The sequence below is a fragment of the Lipophrys pholis genome, assembly GCF_963383615.2.
Source record: "Lipophrys pholis genome assembly, chromosome: 3".
Lineage (NCBI taxonomy): Eukaryota > Metazoa > Chordata > Actinopteri > Blenniiformes > Blenniidae > Lipophrys > Lipophrys pholis.
The window spans coordinates 14,799,428-14,818,396 of record NC_137627.1 but is presented as its reverse complement, the minus strand read 5'-3'; the positions used below and the strand labels follow the sequence as shown (position 1 = coordinate 14,818,396).

The 18,969-nt window shown below is 40.8% G+C and overlaps 1 protein-coding gene across 1 annotated transcript in view; it reads left to right on the top strand.

The window, feature by feature from the left end:
* The window catches only part of ppp1r37 (protein phosphatase 1, regulatory subunit 37), a 42,455-nt gene that overhangs the window by 17,404 nt on the left and 6,082 nt on the right, over positions 1-18,969 (top strand). The window contains exons 2-8 of the mRNA XM_080459992.1: positions 1,035-1,132; positions 10,238-10,283; positions 10,416-10,516; positions 14,541-14,660; positions 17,113-17,263; positions 17,427-17,582; positions 17,906-18,018. Of these exons, the coding sequence (XP_080316118.1) occupies positions 1,035-1,132; positions 10,238-10,283; positions 10,416-10,516; positions 14,541-14,660; positions 17,113-17,263; positions 17,427-17,582; positions 17,906-18,018 (785 nt within the window). The remainder of the gene's footprint in view (positions 1-1,034; positions 1,133-10,237; positions 10,284-10,415; positions 10,517-14,540; positions 14,661-17,112; positions 17,264-17,426; positions 17,583-17,905; positions 18,019-18,969) is intronic.

Sequence of the window (18,969 nt, the reverse complement as noted above, 5' to 3'; positions counted from 1 at the left end):
TGTAAAGACTTCATAAAAGTGATAAAACTCAGAAGTGGAGCATTTTTTTTTTTTTTTTAGCTCTTGTAGCTTGTAGCATTGTAGCTTATAAGGCTAATGTTTGCTCCTCTTCAGTCTCCAAAATCCACTCAGAACACGTGACAGTCTGCAAACCCTAAAGCTCCTGCATTTTATTTTCCCAGGTAAAATTGTAACTCTGTTCACAAACTGATAAACAAATGGTAGTAAGTTTCTATTGCAGGGCCTAAATGTTACTTATGATGTGTCAGTTGTCTATAAACTTCTATTTCTGGTTGATCTGCTCTGTATTGTGCCGTTGTGGTAGAAAACGGAACTTCCTGACTCAGGTTTTCCTCAAAATAGATTTTATCTCAAGGAACTGTTTTTTTTTTTGTTTTTTTTTTAAAAGAGAGGGGGGAAAAGCCTTAAAACCCCATGATACAGTATCCCAATGTATTTGTGAGTGGATGTCCCAATGCTTGAAACTGCAGTTTGTGTTCCGAGTAAAGAGATCTCTGACAATGATTTACTTTTAAATGGTATGTCAACATTTTTTTTTTTTTTTTTCTTTAAAAGATGCACTTATGTACTCAATGTTGTTTGTTTGGTCTTGGACATTAGAAACACAGCTTGTGCAGCGAGTGCATCCAGAGAGTGAACTGCTAAGCTCTCAAAATCAGTAGGTTTGAAAACGATATGGCAACATGCCAGTAAGCAAATTTTGCACAACCACTTTGCATCTTTCATGCACTTTTGTATAATGTTCCAACAGCACACACCTCCAGTTGAATATGAGCTGCATGCCAAAATAAACATATTATCCGTTTTTGCTTGTTTATTGTATTTTAAATAAAGTATAACAAAGTAATGAGTCTAGATAAAAAGTAGCATTTATTGATGGACATTGTTAAAGGATACAGGCTAAAGAAGAACGTTAGGAGATCTTATTTTGATTTTGTTCAGTGGCTTGTTTGTTTTAATTCAGAAAGTGACTGAAAAAGATCCTAACATTTGGAATGTGATGTCTTTTGCAGCTCAGAATGTGACGGTGGAGGAGATCCTCTCTTCCTACAAACAGGCCTGTCAGAAGCTCAACTGTAAACCCATACCCAAAGTGCTCAAACAGATACAGGTAAGGCCGGGTGGCACACGAGCTCATGAACAGACGTACGACATGACACGATGTTTATACATGCTTATTTTCTCTCTCTTGTGTAACTCCGGCTGTTATGACTGGATTCACTTGGGGAGTTTGTATGAAATGCTAAAAATAGACACTGCGTAAAAGCTGATGAATGACGAGGCCCATTTCAACATAATCACAATTTTTGTGCCACCTCTAATGGGGCGTCATAATCTCGCACTAAATCTCCTGGCAGAGGAGGAAGCCTTCACAAGTCCAATGTGCTGCTTTTTTTCTTTTTTTTTTACCTCTTTTGTCCAGCGATAAGCACTGAGCTCGAGGTTTAAAAAACATCTAGTATCACATTTTGTTGAACAATTTACAGTTTATAAAGAAAAACGTTATTCAATAATTCAAAAAGGAATTATTTGTGCATTTGTCAATGTTTTCATATCACTGTGGCTTGACAACACCTGAGTCTGCATTGAACAAAGGAAGTCTTTTGAAAGTTTAGTGCACGCTGAAAACCTCAAAATTAAAAATAACTCCATCACAAGGCTCGAGGACAGATGCAACTGTTAAGTAATAACGTCGGTGTCCTGTCCTGTACACTCAGAAGCTGGATAAGCAACGTGCTCACAGTTAGGAAGTGTCCATTAGTCCACCCAACATTAATCTGCAACTGTGACCCTTCCTCTTAAAATAAAATTCACTTCCAAGAATTGCAGCCTAAATCTTTTCTTCTTGTCCTGAAAACACTTCAGAAGCCTGTTATTGTGGTCTGAGGGCATGGCTTTGAACAAGAGCAGAGATAGCAGCCTTCAGAGCTCAGAGATGGGTGCTGTTTCCAGTGGGGGCACTTCTTTCTCTTAACACGACGCTTGGTGGCATTTCATGTCTTTTTTTGTTTTTTGCAGTCTCTTGTGCGTCAGCCAGCACAGTCATGTGTCCTCTAATCCCTCGGTAACAGCAATTCCTCAAATCCAGTAGGGGAAGCCTCAGGGATGTTTGTTTTTGTATTTCTCCAGACCTTGTGCCTTTCTCTGTGGATTGGGGCTCATGCTTAATTTGTATTGCTATTGTTTTCAAATGATTTCCTCTGTAGATGTTTCCACCGATTGTCACGTGTGTTTTTGTTGCAAAGAGTAAATATGAATTCATTTCAATAGAACGCGGGTGGAACGGCCTCCTTTTCAAGAAGGCAGGTTTACTGTGATCTCCTGACCAGCTTTAATGGCGCTGGAAATGACCAGCTTTAATGGCGCTGGAAACTTAAGTCCAGACAATTGTATATGTATAAATAACACACACACTGTACAGCAGGGCTGTTTAACTATATTTATAAGTGGGCCAGTTTTGTCAGGGGACTGTGGCCTGTGGCCCAGACATTCTCCAGAGCTATTACTCTCACTCAGTACGGACACTTGATAGAATGTGCCACCAGCTGTCAGTGCAAAAAAAAACTACTTTAACGGCTGCGACCAAAACTCGCATTCTCAAAACCTGTTGATTGTCCTCCAAGAAATGACAATAACCTGCGTTATGGTTAGCAACATTACAACACTTGATGGCTGATGATAAATATACGTAGTGGAAGAAAAATACATTTATAGTGCCACAACAAAAACACAATTACAGCACCTGGTTGTTGGGAGGCACCAAGTAATGTCGCTTCTTGAGGAGAAGACGGCGCTGCTTTGCTGGTAGATTTGACTGAGTGCTTCAGTTATTTTCGCCGAACAATCAAATCTGTTGGACTTCATTGTCAAATCTGGTCTGAATTGTCTTAAAGGGGACATATCATGCTAAATCCACTTTTTTAGCCCTTAAATGCATGTTGTTGTATATTTAGAGTGTTTAGAAGTACAGAAAAGTTCAAAGTAGTCTCTTCAGGTGCTCCGTTGATATCTTTATATTCTGTTTTGGTCATATTTTGCGATCGGTTTCGATTTTTCTATTCTCTATTACGTTTTTTGAACAATGACGTCACAGTATTCTCAGCGGAACTGCCAAATTAGGACATCGACATTTCGAGCAATCCGCCATTTTTGTTTCTCGCTGCGATTTTGTAGTCCAACCGAAGTTACGAGAGGATAAGTCGAAATGTTCGGTTGTTGGATGTAGTCACCCACAAGTTTCGTTACACCGTCTCCCAGCATCAGAACCTTTTCGAAGTGCCTGGTTGAGTTTTATTTTTCACAGAAATGTACCCACATCTGTGGGTAAGGTCATTTTTGTGTGCGCGAATCACTTTAAGGACGACTGCTTCAGCAACCTCCGCCAGTATAAAGAAGGATTTGCCGAAAGACTTGGTCTGATTGAGCGGTCAGTTCCTTCTATCTATGGAGACGACGAACAGAGCACTTCGGTAAGCTGTATATAACGCTAAAAAGTGTGATGATAAGACGTCCCTGTCATTGTTTTGTTAGCATTAGCAGTTGCACCGTCTTCATATGTTAGCGCTGTGTGCTCGTTTTAGATTATAATGTAACTTCTGTGTTAAATAGTCGTTGTAATACAGGCAGTATTGTAGTAGTGGGCATGGATGGAGAAGTTAGTGTAAATATAGTAACACACCATTGCGTTACATCCATATGAAGACGTTGTTCTTCAGGTGCATCATCGTCATTTTCATCTCGCTCCGCCGGGTCCGACTCTGGCTCCAACATGTATGGCTGGATGGACAAATCTTCCGTTGTTGACATTTTGTAAATAATGTGTGAATATAAAGTTTCTGCGCCGCTAGATAATTGTATCTGTTCTATCAAACTACAAAGATGGCCGAACAGGGTGACGTTGAACCGAGTGTCACCTCCGCAACCTGGAGAGGAGGAGGGGTATGAAGTGTCTCATTTGCATTTGAAGAGACCGCCCCAAAACGAGTTGCTCTCAGAAGCGCATCAGAAAAGGGGTTGAAAAGGGGCCTGTGGAGCTATAATAATGAGGAATTCAGACCCAAGCATTGCAGTTTCGCGTTGTATAGACCACAACTGTATGATTTATATGTAAAAAGGAAGGATTTAAAAGCATGATATGTCTCCTTTAATGTGTCACTGCACATTGAACTTCTTGTAAATGGATCTAACCCATTTTGAATGTCTATAGGTTTATCCTTCTATTCATAGTTAAATCTAGTGTGATGGTGTAAAGATTTTTAATTATGTAGCCGGGATCTTCAGAGCATTCCATTAAGTGCCTCAAAAAGAATTACCAATGTGATGGAAAGGAATTGAAAGGATTGGCATGTGAAAATAAAAGCCAAGACTTGTTTTGCTTCGATAATTGAGAGCCTTGCAGGACATTTAAATAGTGGATCAGATAACTGTAGAACTTTGTGTATGCAAACTTGTGGCTACCTGCCTCTACCTCGTATTTGTGCGGGAGCACTCACTCTTCACTTGTCCTCAGACTGACTGAGAGGAAGCGTTGGCTGCGCTCGCCTTTGCAGCAGGAACACATTTGCACTTTTTGTCGCTGCAGTGTACACACCGTAAACCCTTCGCTGGGCCTCTCCATTGGAGCTTTGTGCCTGCACGTTTGCAGTTTGCAGGTTAGCAAGCGATGAATAGAGAGGAAAGGGAGCCCCAGATGCAAACACATTTGTGATTCAGTCGATTCTGCAAAGAGATCCCCAACATGCGCACCCGGCTTGATCGAAGTAGGCTGGGTTAACTTGTCAGCCACTTGTTGAAATGCGCATCCTTGTGCTAAGCTGCTGCTGTAAACTTCAGTTTTTCATATGGGCTGGTTACATTTCCACTAAGGGATCCTCCACCGTATCCTATCAGTAGGTATCTTTTTTATGATGACTCGTGTTTTCAAAGGCCAGCCTCTTTCCATCCTTCCCTGATGTTGCTGGTCCACTACACCACGTCTTCCATTTTCTGCTTCGTCATCCTTGAAGTAACTAGCCACATAGACGGACGGGGCTAGCAATAATGCCCCCCCCCCCCCCCCCCCCCCACCCCTTTCACTGTAAATGCTTTCTTTATTGAGTCAAAATGGATTGTACACGTGGCGGCTTCCCAGGGGCCCTACAGGTTATGTACATTTCTGGCCAGTTGTTTGCATGTCTTTGAGTTTATAAGGGTCACTATTTAGCAGCTGCGTGTTGAATGCTTGTTCTGCAGTACCTCCCACCAGAGTCTGAAAACCTGGACACTTAGTAGCTTTGTGCCACATTTCTGCTGCTGCACAGTCTCAAACCAAGTGGTTTCCCCAATTATGCAACATCTTTCATGCAGCCAGAGTGCTCACTCACTTTTACCCAACATGCAGAAACCTACACGCCTCAGATGCTGCAGAGTATACTTCAGTATTCTTTAGTAATGCTGTTGATAATGTAGTGAAAGTTTGTAATTCTCACTTGATCTCTTATTCCCACTTTAAGGTTGCTTGGCAGCTGACCCTCGCTGACTTATAAAGCTGGTAGACCTTGGACAGGTCACCAGTCCAACATGTAGTAAATGTGTCTCTTAATGTAAACTACTACACCTTTCACCTGCTATGTGATGATTAACCTGCGATATAATACACCAGCCAGAAGGTTTTACACGATGTAGTTATATAGTTGAATGCCATGCTTAACATTTTTTATACCTAAACTGAATGTTTTCAATCTGAGAGAATGTTGTAGTCGTATTTCTTGAATAGAAGTGCATTCGTTTGCAAGTTTCCATTGTCTTTGGAACAGTCGGGCGCCTTATGAATCTGTATTAAAACCTGCATTTCCTAATAATTGCAAAGAACTCTTTTAGATCCAAGCAACCCAAGTAGTTAAAGACAAAACATTGAAATGTGTTGAGATTTTTAAGAAAGCATGTTGGAGTGCATTTGGGAGCATACCGAAATAAACTGTAAAAAGAACCTATCCTAAAGATACTTGAGGACATAAAGTTTTCTATCATAGAAAGTAACCTTCAAAAACAGGTGCAATGTTTCTCAAATTTCTTTTTCCAAGTTGTTTTGGACTTTTCGCTTTTGATTATATCACAAGATCGATTAAGTATCACAAGATACATCTCAAAGACTGTTCCTTTCGAGCGAGATTTGAAGATATTTTCAAATCACAATGAATCCGATTAGTCACGAGTCTTGAACTATGGCGTCGTCTGAAACACACTCGCATGCCATCCAACTCTAAAAGGAGGAGCACTTGAATATTGCCCCAAGTCGTAATGGCTCCAACAGCACACACTGTTCAGTGCTTGTGCACATGATCTTTCTGGTAGTAAAATATTTTCTTTTCTTTTCTTTTTTTTTTTACTTTAAAGGCCAGTACAAAGTGGTGGTTTATGGTGTGTATCAAACTTATTTTTATGCACCAGATTACATTGCTGGTCTATTTAAGAGCACCGACAGGCATCATTGCTCCAGAAAAGCAGTAGTCCTGTTTATCGTAGAATGGCTGCTGTTATTGTGTGGTGCAAAGAGGCTGCTGTGCATTACAATTCCACAGGTACCATTGTGAGTGGCACAAATGTTCTTTTCTTTGCAAAACAATTGTCATATTTCTTCACTGATTCCATGCCATTTTAAAATTGGATTTGCAAAAGGTTCTCCGACTAGAGGACTTCAATGCAGCTTGAATTTGCAGCACAAGTACATGTGCAGCTCAAAAAAAGAAATGATCGGAGAGGTAATTGTTTCATCAGTTGTTTTTGAACTCATATAAACAAAAGTTTTAATCGTTTTTAAGTTGAGATAAATCTGGCCTTTGGTTAAAAGCATGAAATATATATATTTTTTTAATTATTTTAATTGCATACAAGCTCAAATGGAGACAGAAAAGGCTTGAAATATTTAAAGTTCATTTGTAATAAACCTAAAATCTAACAAAATTTCTCTTCATCCAACTAAGTGAGTTTTCCTTTCAGACTGGGCTGTATGTTGCACATTAATCAGAATTTCAATGTGAATGATTTATCTATATCTAAAAGACTGACTGAATTCATGGCCTGCATGTTAATATATTTTAACCTTGATGATCCCTTCTGCCCTCATTCCTCACTCGCTTGGTAGAGTTGCGTGGCTGCAATCACAAGGTTGGTCGAGATGGAGCTCAGGGAGCATTGTGATAAGGAAAATCTTGGCAAAGCAGAAGTCGTGGCTAACTATCAATGTCCTGTGTGCCCAACAGTTTTCAGCCGGTGCTTTTTTTGACGCCCCTTCAACAACATTTAACGTTTGAATGGCCTAAGTCACATCAAGCTTGGCTTTGGCGCTTCACAGGAGCAGCGCAGTACGCCGTGATCCATGGATGTCTTAGTAAATGTTAGCGTTTCCTCTCTGGAGAGTCTCGCTCTGCTCCGCCGACAATATTTGGATTGTCCACGCAGAGAAAGAGAATCCAGTCATTTTCAAACTAAAACTGCTTGTATTTACAACTGGTTTTAGATGTGATCACTTCAAGACTTATTTCATACGTGGTGGTCTCAGTGCAGAAGCATTACAAAGTTATTTGTATACAATAATGTAATATTGCATTGGAATATGCTCTTCCAAAGTGTTTGTATTCATCGCAATACTCTGTGGCATCTTCACTTCGTGTCATGCTGCCCTGCTTTCCTTAACATTCTTTTTGAGATCCATCTGTATAACATGCAGGTAACGTATAGCGAGAGTAACCACAAGCTCTAGTAAACATCAGACTTTAAAATGGTAGTTTCATGCCATCCACTCACTGTGCACACGGCCATACCACCACTCGTGCTGAGGCGCTCCCTGCGTCATGCACTATTTTGGGTGCTGGCAGCTCTGCTACAGAGGAATTTACACCGATAAAGTCATTCTCACTGACAGGTGCCTGAGTTAATTGGAGGTGAAGATTGATTCGCTGTTTGAATGCCACAATTGTGTCACTATTTGTACACTGAAGTACATCTGATTTCAAATGATTAATTAGCCAATGCCTCATGACAACAAAATGGCTTTAGGTGTAGCGCATGTCACGTTGCATAATCAGAATTTTAAAGGGCTCTTGAATCGTGCACGGTCTGGCTGAATGTGATGCTGCTGTATGGGTTGTACAAACACATAAGTAATGTCAGGGAGACAGGAGGGCAGGGGTGACGGGGTTCACGCTGAATGGGCTGGGCGGTCAGCAGGGAGAGAGAGGGATTTGCTGGTACATAGTTCTGAGGGCAGCACTCGGTGTGTTTTCATGTTTGTGTGGGTGTTTTACCAGGGTGAGAGGTGTAACCGTTTTTCGTGTGCTACTGTGGACAACATGATAGGACAAGTGATAGTCCAGGGGAATACTTGTGAATTAGCAGCTGTGCACGTTCAATAAATAAACGGTCAGCTTGCCCCTGAAATGGGCCTCCCAGTTTCCAGTAAATACACATGTAACGTTTCTTTTTAATGGTCCCAACTACAGTGAACATTTGTGTCTCTTTGGCAATACAGGAGCATCAAGGAAAGTCCACCATCCTGAACTTACTGTGTGTTGGATTCATATGGCTTGGGGGTGTTTCCTCACTTGAAGTTGTAGACCAGGATGTGAATTTTTAGCACACTGAGGAGCGCCATGTTAATGAGGGTATCAAACAAAAAAGCTCTTGAAGAATTTCTGAAGGGTAGTTATGGAGTCGGAAAGATGTTTTTATGATTCGTTTTTGTTTTTTTGAATGCTTGTCATTGTGAAACTCCAGAGCTACGGTTTGAGAAGTAGTTTTGTATTGGAGCGTTTTGCGCTCACACGTCCAAAGTACTGAAGGCAGTTTGGTGTGAACTGAAACTCCATGGGTTCGACCTCTTCTGATCTGTGTCTTTGCAAGTTTGGGTCCACAGGAAGTGCGAGTGTCATGTTTAGACCTATCCAGTCACACCACACTGAATCAAAAACATTACACTGGGTCAAACCCAATAATAATCCTTGTTTAAAGCTTAGTGTCACAATCGCATTCCTTTTAATTTTTTAGATATCAGCCCTTTTCACAGTCTGATTACTTAACATATCGGGCTGATGCAACTTACTGTTGATGCAAACCAAATATTTAATGCTGCCTCCATACTTTACTGTAGTACTATTAAACAAAAGAAAAGACTTCTCTACGACTTGACCCTGAAACTGACCTGGTAATCTGATTCTTGAAATGGGTCGGAGTCCGATACATCAGCATTTTACAGATTATAGCGGCCGCCCTGGTTGAAATCGCAAGAAACGAGCTACATTCCTTTCTACCTCTCTGATGTCCAAGTTGTGATTTCTTTTAGTTGATAACATCATCAAAGAGAAGACTGTACAAAACACATCTATCACATTCTTATGTTGGCAAACCTCCTCCTCCCTGCGGCTCAGCAGAAACTCCCTTTTGTCTCCGAAATTCAACTGAAACAGTGATGAACTGTGGTAGGACGAACACTTTTGTTGCTCTTTGGTAATGGCCTGGTTCATATTGATAATTGTCGTGGGGGTTTTATAGTTTAATTTTGGCGAGGCAATCGAGTGAGGTCGACCTTTATTGTGCGCACTTGTTCATACAGCTGTGAGTCCAACCCAACACCAAACCTGGAACACTGACATTGGCTGACCCTGCTCCCCATGCTGTTTGAACACATTCGTACTAAACTCCCACCCACCACGCAGGGTTAGGACGGGCGGGTTGCCGGATCAGTGTGAAAGTCTTTATTGTAATGTGGGTATAGGAAATGGTTCAGTGTGAATTGTAAATAAAACCAAGTGAAGTTTTACATGAAGAAGAGAAAGAAGCAGTTTGTCCAGATCTGCAGTTCAACACATCAACACTTGCGGCTCAGTTTGTCCTGAGTGTCTGCCCTGAAATGCAAACTGGCATTAGTGATGGCACAGCTCCTTACGTAACAAGCTTTACATGTCAGAGGTGGCAGCGCTGAGGCTGATGCAGCATTTCACCACAACACACCTGTAGAGATTAGCAGCAGTGGTGCCTCGAATTTATTCATTCTGCAGGCGTCTGCCTTTGGAAATGGGTTTATCTCAGTTTGCACAAGAGATGTGCTTAATGCTCAAACACTGATTTATGAAATTGTCTTCTGTGATGCAAATGTTTCAACGTTTTAGAATGGAGTTTGCTTCTGGGGGAAAGTCATGTAATTGGCGCCTTCTAACGCTGCTGCTTTTTGTTTTTGTAGGAACTGAAAGACCTGACGCAGCGAAATGAATGTTTAGATCTAAAAGGTAAGCACCAAAAACACAGAAGTGTCTCGGACATTCAAGTTGTTGAGGAAAACGCATAATCACTCTTTTCAATCTCATGAATAATATCATCAAGCGCCTGTCTGTTTGTTTGTTTTTTTTCCCCGTGTTTAGGCGAGAAGTTGGACTACAGAGCATGCGAGTCCCTGGAGGAGATTTTGAAGAGGGTCCAGTTTAAAGTTATTGACCTGGAGCAAACCAACCTGGATGAAGATGTAAGATCTTCTTCTTTTTTCCCCCTTCTCCTCTGGCAGGATGTGGAGTGTTTGTCATGGGTTTTCTGATTACTCCAGATGTCCACTTGTGTAAACAGCTTTAGAGATGTTTGGGCCGCAGACATGCACAGATAGTCAGCGCTGCTATGTGGCGCACACACACACTCTGGTCCTGACCACTTCCTGTCACACAGACACAAGCTCAGCTTTCTCCCTCAATCAAATGTGATGAGTTCGCTTCAGTTCACGTTAATTACTGCTTATTATTTTATTTCTGTCTGGCCCGCTAACGCCAGCTCGACCTTTTAACCACAGAATTAATTTACTTCCCTGTCTCCTGCCGTTTTCCAGCAACACTTGCAGAAGGTGTGTTAATTATCTGCGTTTCCTTGGAGACATTTATGCCCTTTGGGATATTGGGAAACCGTTCTCTTCATATCTGAATTAAGTGTGCAGTCAGATTCCTTTATCAACCACCATAAAAACATTTCGAGGGTTGCAAGATGGGTCTTTAAACTGTTTTTTTTTTTTTTTTCCTATTGTCAATTGCTTTGCCTAAACCTGATGATATTTCCAAAACATTTTTCAGTTTAGATTCCCCAGATGGGATCGGAGTTAAGAGATGAAAATCAAGTCTGTGTTTAATATATGGCCCAAGCTATTAGGTTTCTTTGAGGGTTTTTTAAAAAAAATGTTTTGTCATGTGATGGCAGTAACTGGAGTTCCACAGAAATTCAAATAGGTGCAACACTATTTTTAATTTCAACAATAATTACAAAAGGCTTCAGCCACTGTTATGTTGACTAATCAATCTGTCATAGAATAACCATCAATAACATGGTTTTATAGTATCGGCTCATTGTTTAGATGTTTTACAAGTAAATTATTAAATTTTTACCTCACAACCTATTTAAATTGGCACTCTTAAGCCCCTCAAACTTGATACTGCAACACCTCCTTTTATAGCATTCGGGGTGTTTTCACAGTTTGGCAAAACAAAAATCATGTCAATACAAGTCAGGAAAATGCCCATCAGACAAGTAAATGAAAGCAGCATCACATGGCGAATTACAATACACGCATGACCTTAATTTCATCAAAAATAATCCTTATATCCTTAAACATTTATAGAAGTTTGACTTATGTTCTCTTGCATCATTTCATATTAACTAATATCAGTCCAAACACAAAAGTTGAGAGCGACTGTCTGTAGCCTGAGATCAGAGATCCTCCTGAGGGGCACCAATGGCCACAGGGAGACCCCGAGGCTTCGCCTACTCTGGGTTTGTAAAATTAGATTTGCACATGTCAAAGAAAGACACTTTTTGGAATCTTTTTAGGATGTGCAAACCTTGAAAAAATTACCACTTTTGGATGTTTAGTGAGAGTTGGTGTGTCTCATAGGAGGAGGGGAAAAAATCACAGGCTTTTCTTGGAGGCAATCAGTTGGGCTCCAGGGGGAAAAACATCTGGGAATTGTGCATTTGAACATCTGCTCTGGTTTTGGGACTCGCCATCACCCCTCAGTGACGAGCTGCGACCCAAATCAAGAAGAAAATTCAACTTTTCTAATTCATTCAATTAAAGCTTTTCAGTTTGAACCTGCAGTAGTTGAATAGGTTCTTACGGTATGCCTGCACATAAAACAAAGGTTTGATTGTCTATACCCCAAATTGCTGACAACTCAGTCAGAGACTTTTTTATGCTCATTTAGTTCAGTTTTTAATTTTTTTTTTTCTCAAACCAAAATTCTTCAGTGTCTTCAGCCTTTTGAACAGGCGCAGCTGTGTTTTCATGCACAGATATGGAATAAGATTTCTCAACGGATGTAGTTTGAAAATACAGATCCAGATGCTACTTCAGTCTTATGGATTCAGCCTTTTATGTGCCGACATCTTGCTGCAGAAAACACAGAGCATTTTGTCCTCCTTTGCTCTAAATTTAATGAAATCCATATGTCTGCGATGTCCCCATGCTTTGTCATGCTCTGCTAACAAAACTTACTGAACTTGCTATCCTGCTTCAGCCAAAATCGCTTTTCTTGATCATCTTTTAAGTTTCGGGCACCGTAGTTCATTGCTTTACTTGACTAGAAACTCATCAGAATTATTAATACTTTGTCGACACACCTTGCAACTGTAAAATCTTGGGTTTTAAAACCGTTTTGTTTTCATTATAGTTTAAGTCATCAAATTCAAAAAAGGCAGGATTTCAAAATATATCGGCATGTCGAGATGCCGAGACCAAACATCTTTAAACGGCACTGAAGTCACTTTACACTCTAAACTTGTTATAATAGATCTGAAACAATCCACAGCCTGGTCAAAGTCCTTAATCTTTCATGAACTCTGCACGATGCTAAAAAAAAAAAAAAAGCACTTTCCTCAGAGCTCATCACACAGAGTCACTGTGTAAACACTTGAAATCCTGTTAAACCTGATGGGGAAGCTGTGCAAATCCTTAATTTGTATGCAAATCGTGGGATGATGCTGCACATTCTTCTTCTTTTTTTTTTTTTTTCTTTTTTTTTTTTTTTTTTTTTTTTCCTACCAACAAGTTATTGTTACTGAAAATTCAAGCTTCACATCATCCCAGCAAATGCAGAGTGACGTACACACTTTTTTTTTTTTTTTTCCCCCCTCCACGTTGACGTCTGCTCCAGAAATTTGAACTAAGTGTCTGAGTGAGTCACTGACTGAGTCACCAGAGAGCAGCATTTCAGTCTGAGACAAGTGTCTCTCCTTGGACTGTGATGAAATAGAAATCTGAAAAGGAGAAAACGTGGGGAAAGAGGAAGTGTAATCGTGAAGAAGAGGGAGTGGTGGAGCGCAGTAGATGGCTGGATTTGGTTGAGAGAGACTCGTAGCTGCAGTAATGGCTTCTTGCGGGGAAAGGAATGAGCAGATAAAAGCCGACAACTAGTTTTTTGAGACATGTTTTAAGGAAGCATGTGGAACAGCAGGCATGTGGAGCGTCTTCACAGGCTGGTTGTTATTGGACCAAATGTGACTCATCTTTCCCCCACCCAGTAGATAAACACACCAGTGTACACTCCTTAACATCTTCCAGTGTATGTACACAGCGAGGGGAGAAAGGTTAGAAGACACTGTGCTTTGTCCCGCCTGATGTGGTTTTTATCCTCCTCGGGAAAACCAAACAGTCGGGCTCAAATTATCGCCTCGTACAAGTCCTGCAGCCACACTGCACAGACACAAATGTGTTTTGTTTTGGGTGTTATTTTTGTGAGCTTTAAATCATTGCTGACTATTACTACAGAATTCAAACAGGTGCAGCAAGGTAGTATAGTTCCCTACTGAATTGTCTTTTCGTCTCTATTATGGAGTAGAAGCACCGTCGTGACTATACAGGCAAGAAACTGTTGATGAGGTACAGTTTGAAGAGATTATAGGTATGGATGCCTAATCCTGTCAGTGAGAACAGTATGGGAATAAAAATGTAAAGGGCATCTTGTAAATACTCTATTTGCATTAGAACAGATGAGTTAAAAAAACAGATTAAAGTACAACTGCATTTGACTTCATCCTGTGTCGCCTGATAGTCAGTTTCAGTCCTGCTCTTTGATACTTATTTTTACGGAGCTTGTTGCCTCTAAAATGATTCTCATATTATGTAAGGATTATTTTACTGATATTTGTTCTTAGTGTCAATATGTGTGCTTCTAGTGGTTTGTATTAAGGTGCCTAATATGAATACTTGTTCAATACCCCTGTATTACCATTATCTATTAGTGGGTTATTTGGTCCTGTTGAAACTATTTGTGCAACAGTAAACAGTTGCACAAGCGCGTCCTTGCTCCTGTACACCCAATGCCCTCATGGAGACACCTCAGCACTTCTTATTCGTCCTCGGGGACGGTTACCATGGAAACTCCAGCTGCTACCCTGGGATGTATCTTGTAACATCTCTACTATTGTGTTGACGGTGTGACCGGCAGTGAGATTTGTTTGAATCCGATTGGATTTTCAGATAATCATAATGTCATCATTTTTCTCTCTTTCATCAGGGGGCTTCAGCTCTCTTTGACATGATCGAGTACTACGAGTCGGCCACGCATCTCAACATCTCCTTCAACAAGCACATTGGCACGCGGGGATGGCAGGCTGCAGCGCACATGATGAGGAAGGTGAGAAAACATCCTGCCTTTCAGGCTACAGGAACCAGCTGCATAACAAAATGAAGGGATCCAAAGAGATCTGATCTATATACAAAACCGACGACCACAATGGTCTGTAAAAAAATAAAAATAAATCTTTCATTATCAGGTGTAAATAAGCACCATTTCTTTTTTAATCATTCATTGTATAGTCGTTTTCAGTAAGACAACTTCACGAGGGAACTTAATTTTTATATTTCCACGTTGGATTACATTTGTTGGATATTTCCTGATTAAATAGTGGGTTACTTCATCTATTACTGCTACATACCAGTCAAAGGCTAACATATTAAATAACATTCTCACAAGATACTGAATGTCAGGGTTAATATGTCTAAATCCAACTGAATCTGACAACATGGCGTCTCGTAAAAGTAAGCGTCAGAAAAACATGCCTTGATAGAGAAAGGGGGTATTTGTAGCTATTTGTAGGTAATTGTCCGACGCACTTTGGTGCATTGTGTGAGTAGATCCTTGAAAATCAGTAGAAGTCTCTCTGACTGATAATCCTCAGTCATTTTTATGGCAAATATTGTCGGTGCAACATGATATTCTCTCAACTTTCAAGCTTCATCACTCTGAAATCTGAAGTTCTTAAAAAAAAAAAAAAAAAAAAAGCTGTGACTTAACATTTCTTTCTAAATTGTAGTTGTCAAAGTGTAAGCCAGTTTAAACTGACTTACTTCATATTTGTGTTTTGTTTTGGTTTTTGCTGCCAAATAGCAAATTCAAGATAATCATGCAATTTAAAAAAAAAAAAAAGTGAAATTGGTTGATTTTAATAGTTTTCAGCCATAAACAAGAACTGACCACATGCAGTAACTGGAAGTGTGCAAGTAAAACTCTGAGTCCCTAAAGGCAGAGCGAGTTTCTCCGACTCAAATCGTCATGAGGTTAGTTCCGTTACGCTCCCAGCGGTCGGTATGCCTCGTCGGGTCTTTTCCGCACGTTCTAAAGTGGCGCTTGGTGTCTTGTTGTGAGAAGACGAGGCTCTTTCCACTGTTTTCATCTACTATCTATGTTGTGTCCTTTAAGGATTCACACACGAGGGTCACCCTTTGCTCACTCGCTCTTTGACGTCACTCACTCTTTATTAGTGGTGGGAATACGAGGGCGTGGCCAGCTGAACACGTTAATGTTGCCTTGCAAGTAACCTATGGGGGCAAATAAATGGAAGAGCAGCAGCAGCTGCTTTTTCTTTTCTTTTTTTTAGTCAAGCAAGCTGTTGATTGTGTGTCGGATGAAACGATACGGTAAAGTTGCTCTGCAAAAGCAGTTTTCTCATGTTTTTTTTTTCTTTTCTTTTTAAAGAACATGTGAAAGTGAGAATGAGCTTCTTGAACCTCGTGAGACACATCAGCATTGAAAGGCAAAAGGACTTTTTTTTTATTTTTTTATTACATTCGTAAATTAGTTTACTAGGGATTTGTGGCTATTTTGGCTCCGCAGCAGTTTATCCTCGTGAGTATTTTTGTGACTACGGTACAATATTTCGGGAGTTCTTCTGTTAATCACAACCGTGACCGTGTGAGAACATGAAAGTTTTTCAATCAGCCTTCAAGCTTGGAGTGCCTGCAGATTTATAGCAAACCGCCCGGAGACCTCGTACTAATATCCCAGCCTGAAGATTGCGCGTGTTGATGCTTGTCAATAGAAATTCGGGTGCTCATTTCAACAAAGCAAATTAATCTTAAGGATGCCTGACAAGTGCACATGTTCTTAGATGCCCTAGGCGAGGCCTCTGATTTATTAGATTGGAAGACAGCGTAGTCATCTTAACCTAATGTATAAACAAGTCCGTCATACAAACAAAAATCTAATCCGGTGAAGAATGTAATTTCTGAAAACGTGTGTAACACATTTAAATGTAAAAAAAAAAAAGTGCTTGAAACGAAAGCAAATACACTGTAAAAAGAAAAATTACACTTATTTTGAAAGTGAGTGGAAAGCAGTCGGAGCGTCTCAGTTCTCTATTTTGATCCAGACCATTAACTGCTCTCTATTTTGTGTTACACAGCAGACATTTCAAAGAGACTCTTATCTTGCAATTACAGACGACAAATGTGAGACTTTACAAAGAATGTTCAATATTTCATAAACCACAACACTGTTGAGTTCCTGACTGAAGCCTTTAGAAAGCCAGCTGTGGATAGATAACGTTTGTTTTGATGTGGACAGACTTATTTATGCTGTTTCAAGGTTAAATATCTTTAATGGGTCCAGACAGATATAGTTGGTGTGTGTGTGTGGGGGGGGGGGGGGGGGGGGATGCTGCTCTTCTAATGGTAAAGGTTGCAGTCTCCTGTTCTCCACTCACCTTTGTAATTATCCTTCCTGGCCTCAGCAGTGCTGTTCCATTAATGCATCCTCAGTTGTGCCGTTTCGGTAATTTGTACCTTGAATTCAATGTTTCTCCCCGCAGACGAGCTCTCTACAGTATCTGGATGCCCGAAACACTCCCCTGCTGGACCACTCGGCTCCCTTTGTGGCACGGGCGCTCAGGATCAGTGGCAGCCTGGCAGTCCTTCACCTGGAGAACGCTGGCCTGTCCGGCAGACCGCTCATGTTACTGGGTAAGAAGGAGAAAATGCCTGAGGGGCAACAGAAGAGGCTTCTTCTTTTTTTTTTAACCCCCTTTTTAAAACTCAGCTATCACTTATACCTTTCTTCTTTGTAGATGAAGAATCTTAAACTCTGATATTATTCCATCTCTTTCTTTCTTATTTCTTTGGTCAGCTACGGCCCTGAAGATGAACATGAACCTGCGGGAGCTGTATTTGGCAGACAACAAGCTCAATGGATTGCAGGACTCAGCTCAACTTGGCAACTTGCTCAAGTTTAACTACAACATTCAGATCCTGGACCTTCGCAACAACCACATCCTGGACTCTGGTACGGCACAGGGATGGCTCTTTAACACACTGTTAACATGGCATACATGTCTTATATCCTGTTTTATAAAGACCTTTGTGTTGCCTTTGTAAAGATATAAAACGTCAGACAGGACCATAAATAATCAAACAATGTTGCTTTATACAACAAGGATAGATCAGGAAGTTAATCAGAGCAATGGTGTTGGAGAGGAGCAGCTCGGGATATAGCAGGCTTCTTAAAACTCCACATTTCATGCTACTTCACACGACACCTTCTAAAATGGAGACGTCTCGTTCGAAGTACACGTAGATTGAGTCCTGTCTGCTTCCCTGTTGTCACAGGTCTGGCCTACGTGTGCGAAGGACTAAAAGAGCAGAGGAAAGGCCTCGTCACTTTGGTGCTATGGAACAACCAGCTCACACACAACGGCATGGGACACCTCGCTGCTGCGCTGGTACGCTCTCACACACACACACACACACACACACACACACAGTCCACACATACACACATTGATTGTTGCAGTAATAGAGAGGATTCAGTGTCTGAGTTGTCCTGTGCTCATAAAACACCCAGAGATTGTTCTCAAAGTAGATCCATGCCTTTTACATCCCATTTCAGTTAGAGCATCGTAAGGCTCACATGGTAGATTCACCGGCCTGTGCTGTCATTGAATTAAATGAGTTTGCATGATTCATGCAGTGCAGCTTGATTTTATTTTGAGCATGACTGCTTTTTTCCCCCCGTTGTATAAAGGTTGTGTCCTTGCAATTTCTATGTGCCCTCATATAAAATCTTTTCCCTTGTATAAAAAAAAAAGAAAGATGTGTTCAAAGAATCCAAATCATCATTACCAGACAGAGGTTATTGGACTTTATCATATTTCATCACAATCTTGAAACAAACTGTTTTCTATTAAGATATAAGTCAGTACTGAGTTTAACTTATTGCTGGACGAGGCTCAGTTGTTTGTTTGTTTTTCCCCCTGCTGTCCCTGAAACTCTGCCAATAGGTCTGATCATCAAGTTCACCCAAGAAAATGTCACTTCTGATTAAATGATTATAGGATGTAATTAAAGTATTCAGCAGTTTGATGAGTCACTGCCTGCAGCTCACATCAAGGTAAGAGATGGTAACGATTAGTTCCTCCTGAAGGTTTGATCTGAATGGAAAAGCTTCGTTCCTCCCTCGCTGCTCAATTCCTGCAGGATCTTTAAGATTAAACACTTCGGTCAGATGGATGCCTCCTATTCACGTTTTATTCCCAAAAAATCGTCAGCACCTCGTTTTTGTGTGTAGGCGAAGGATTAGCGATGCAGTGTAAACTGGACCTGTGGCGGGTGATGGGGCTGAATCTTTCCACACAGCCTCTTCATTAACACACCTGACATTTAGTGATGCCGTC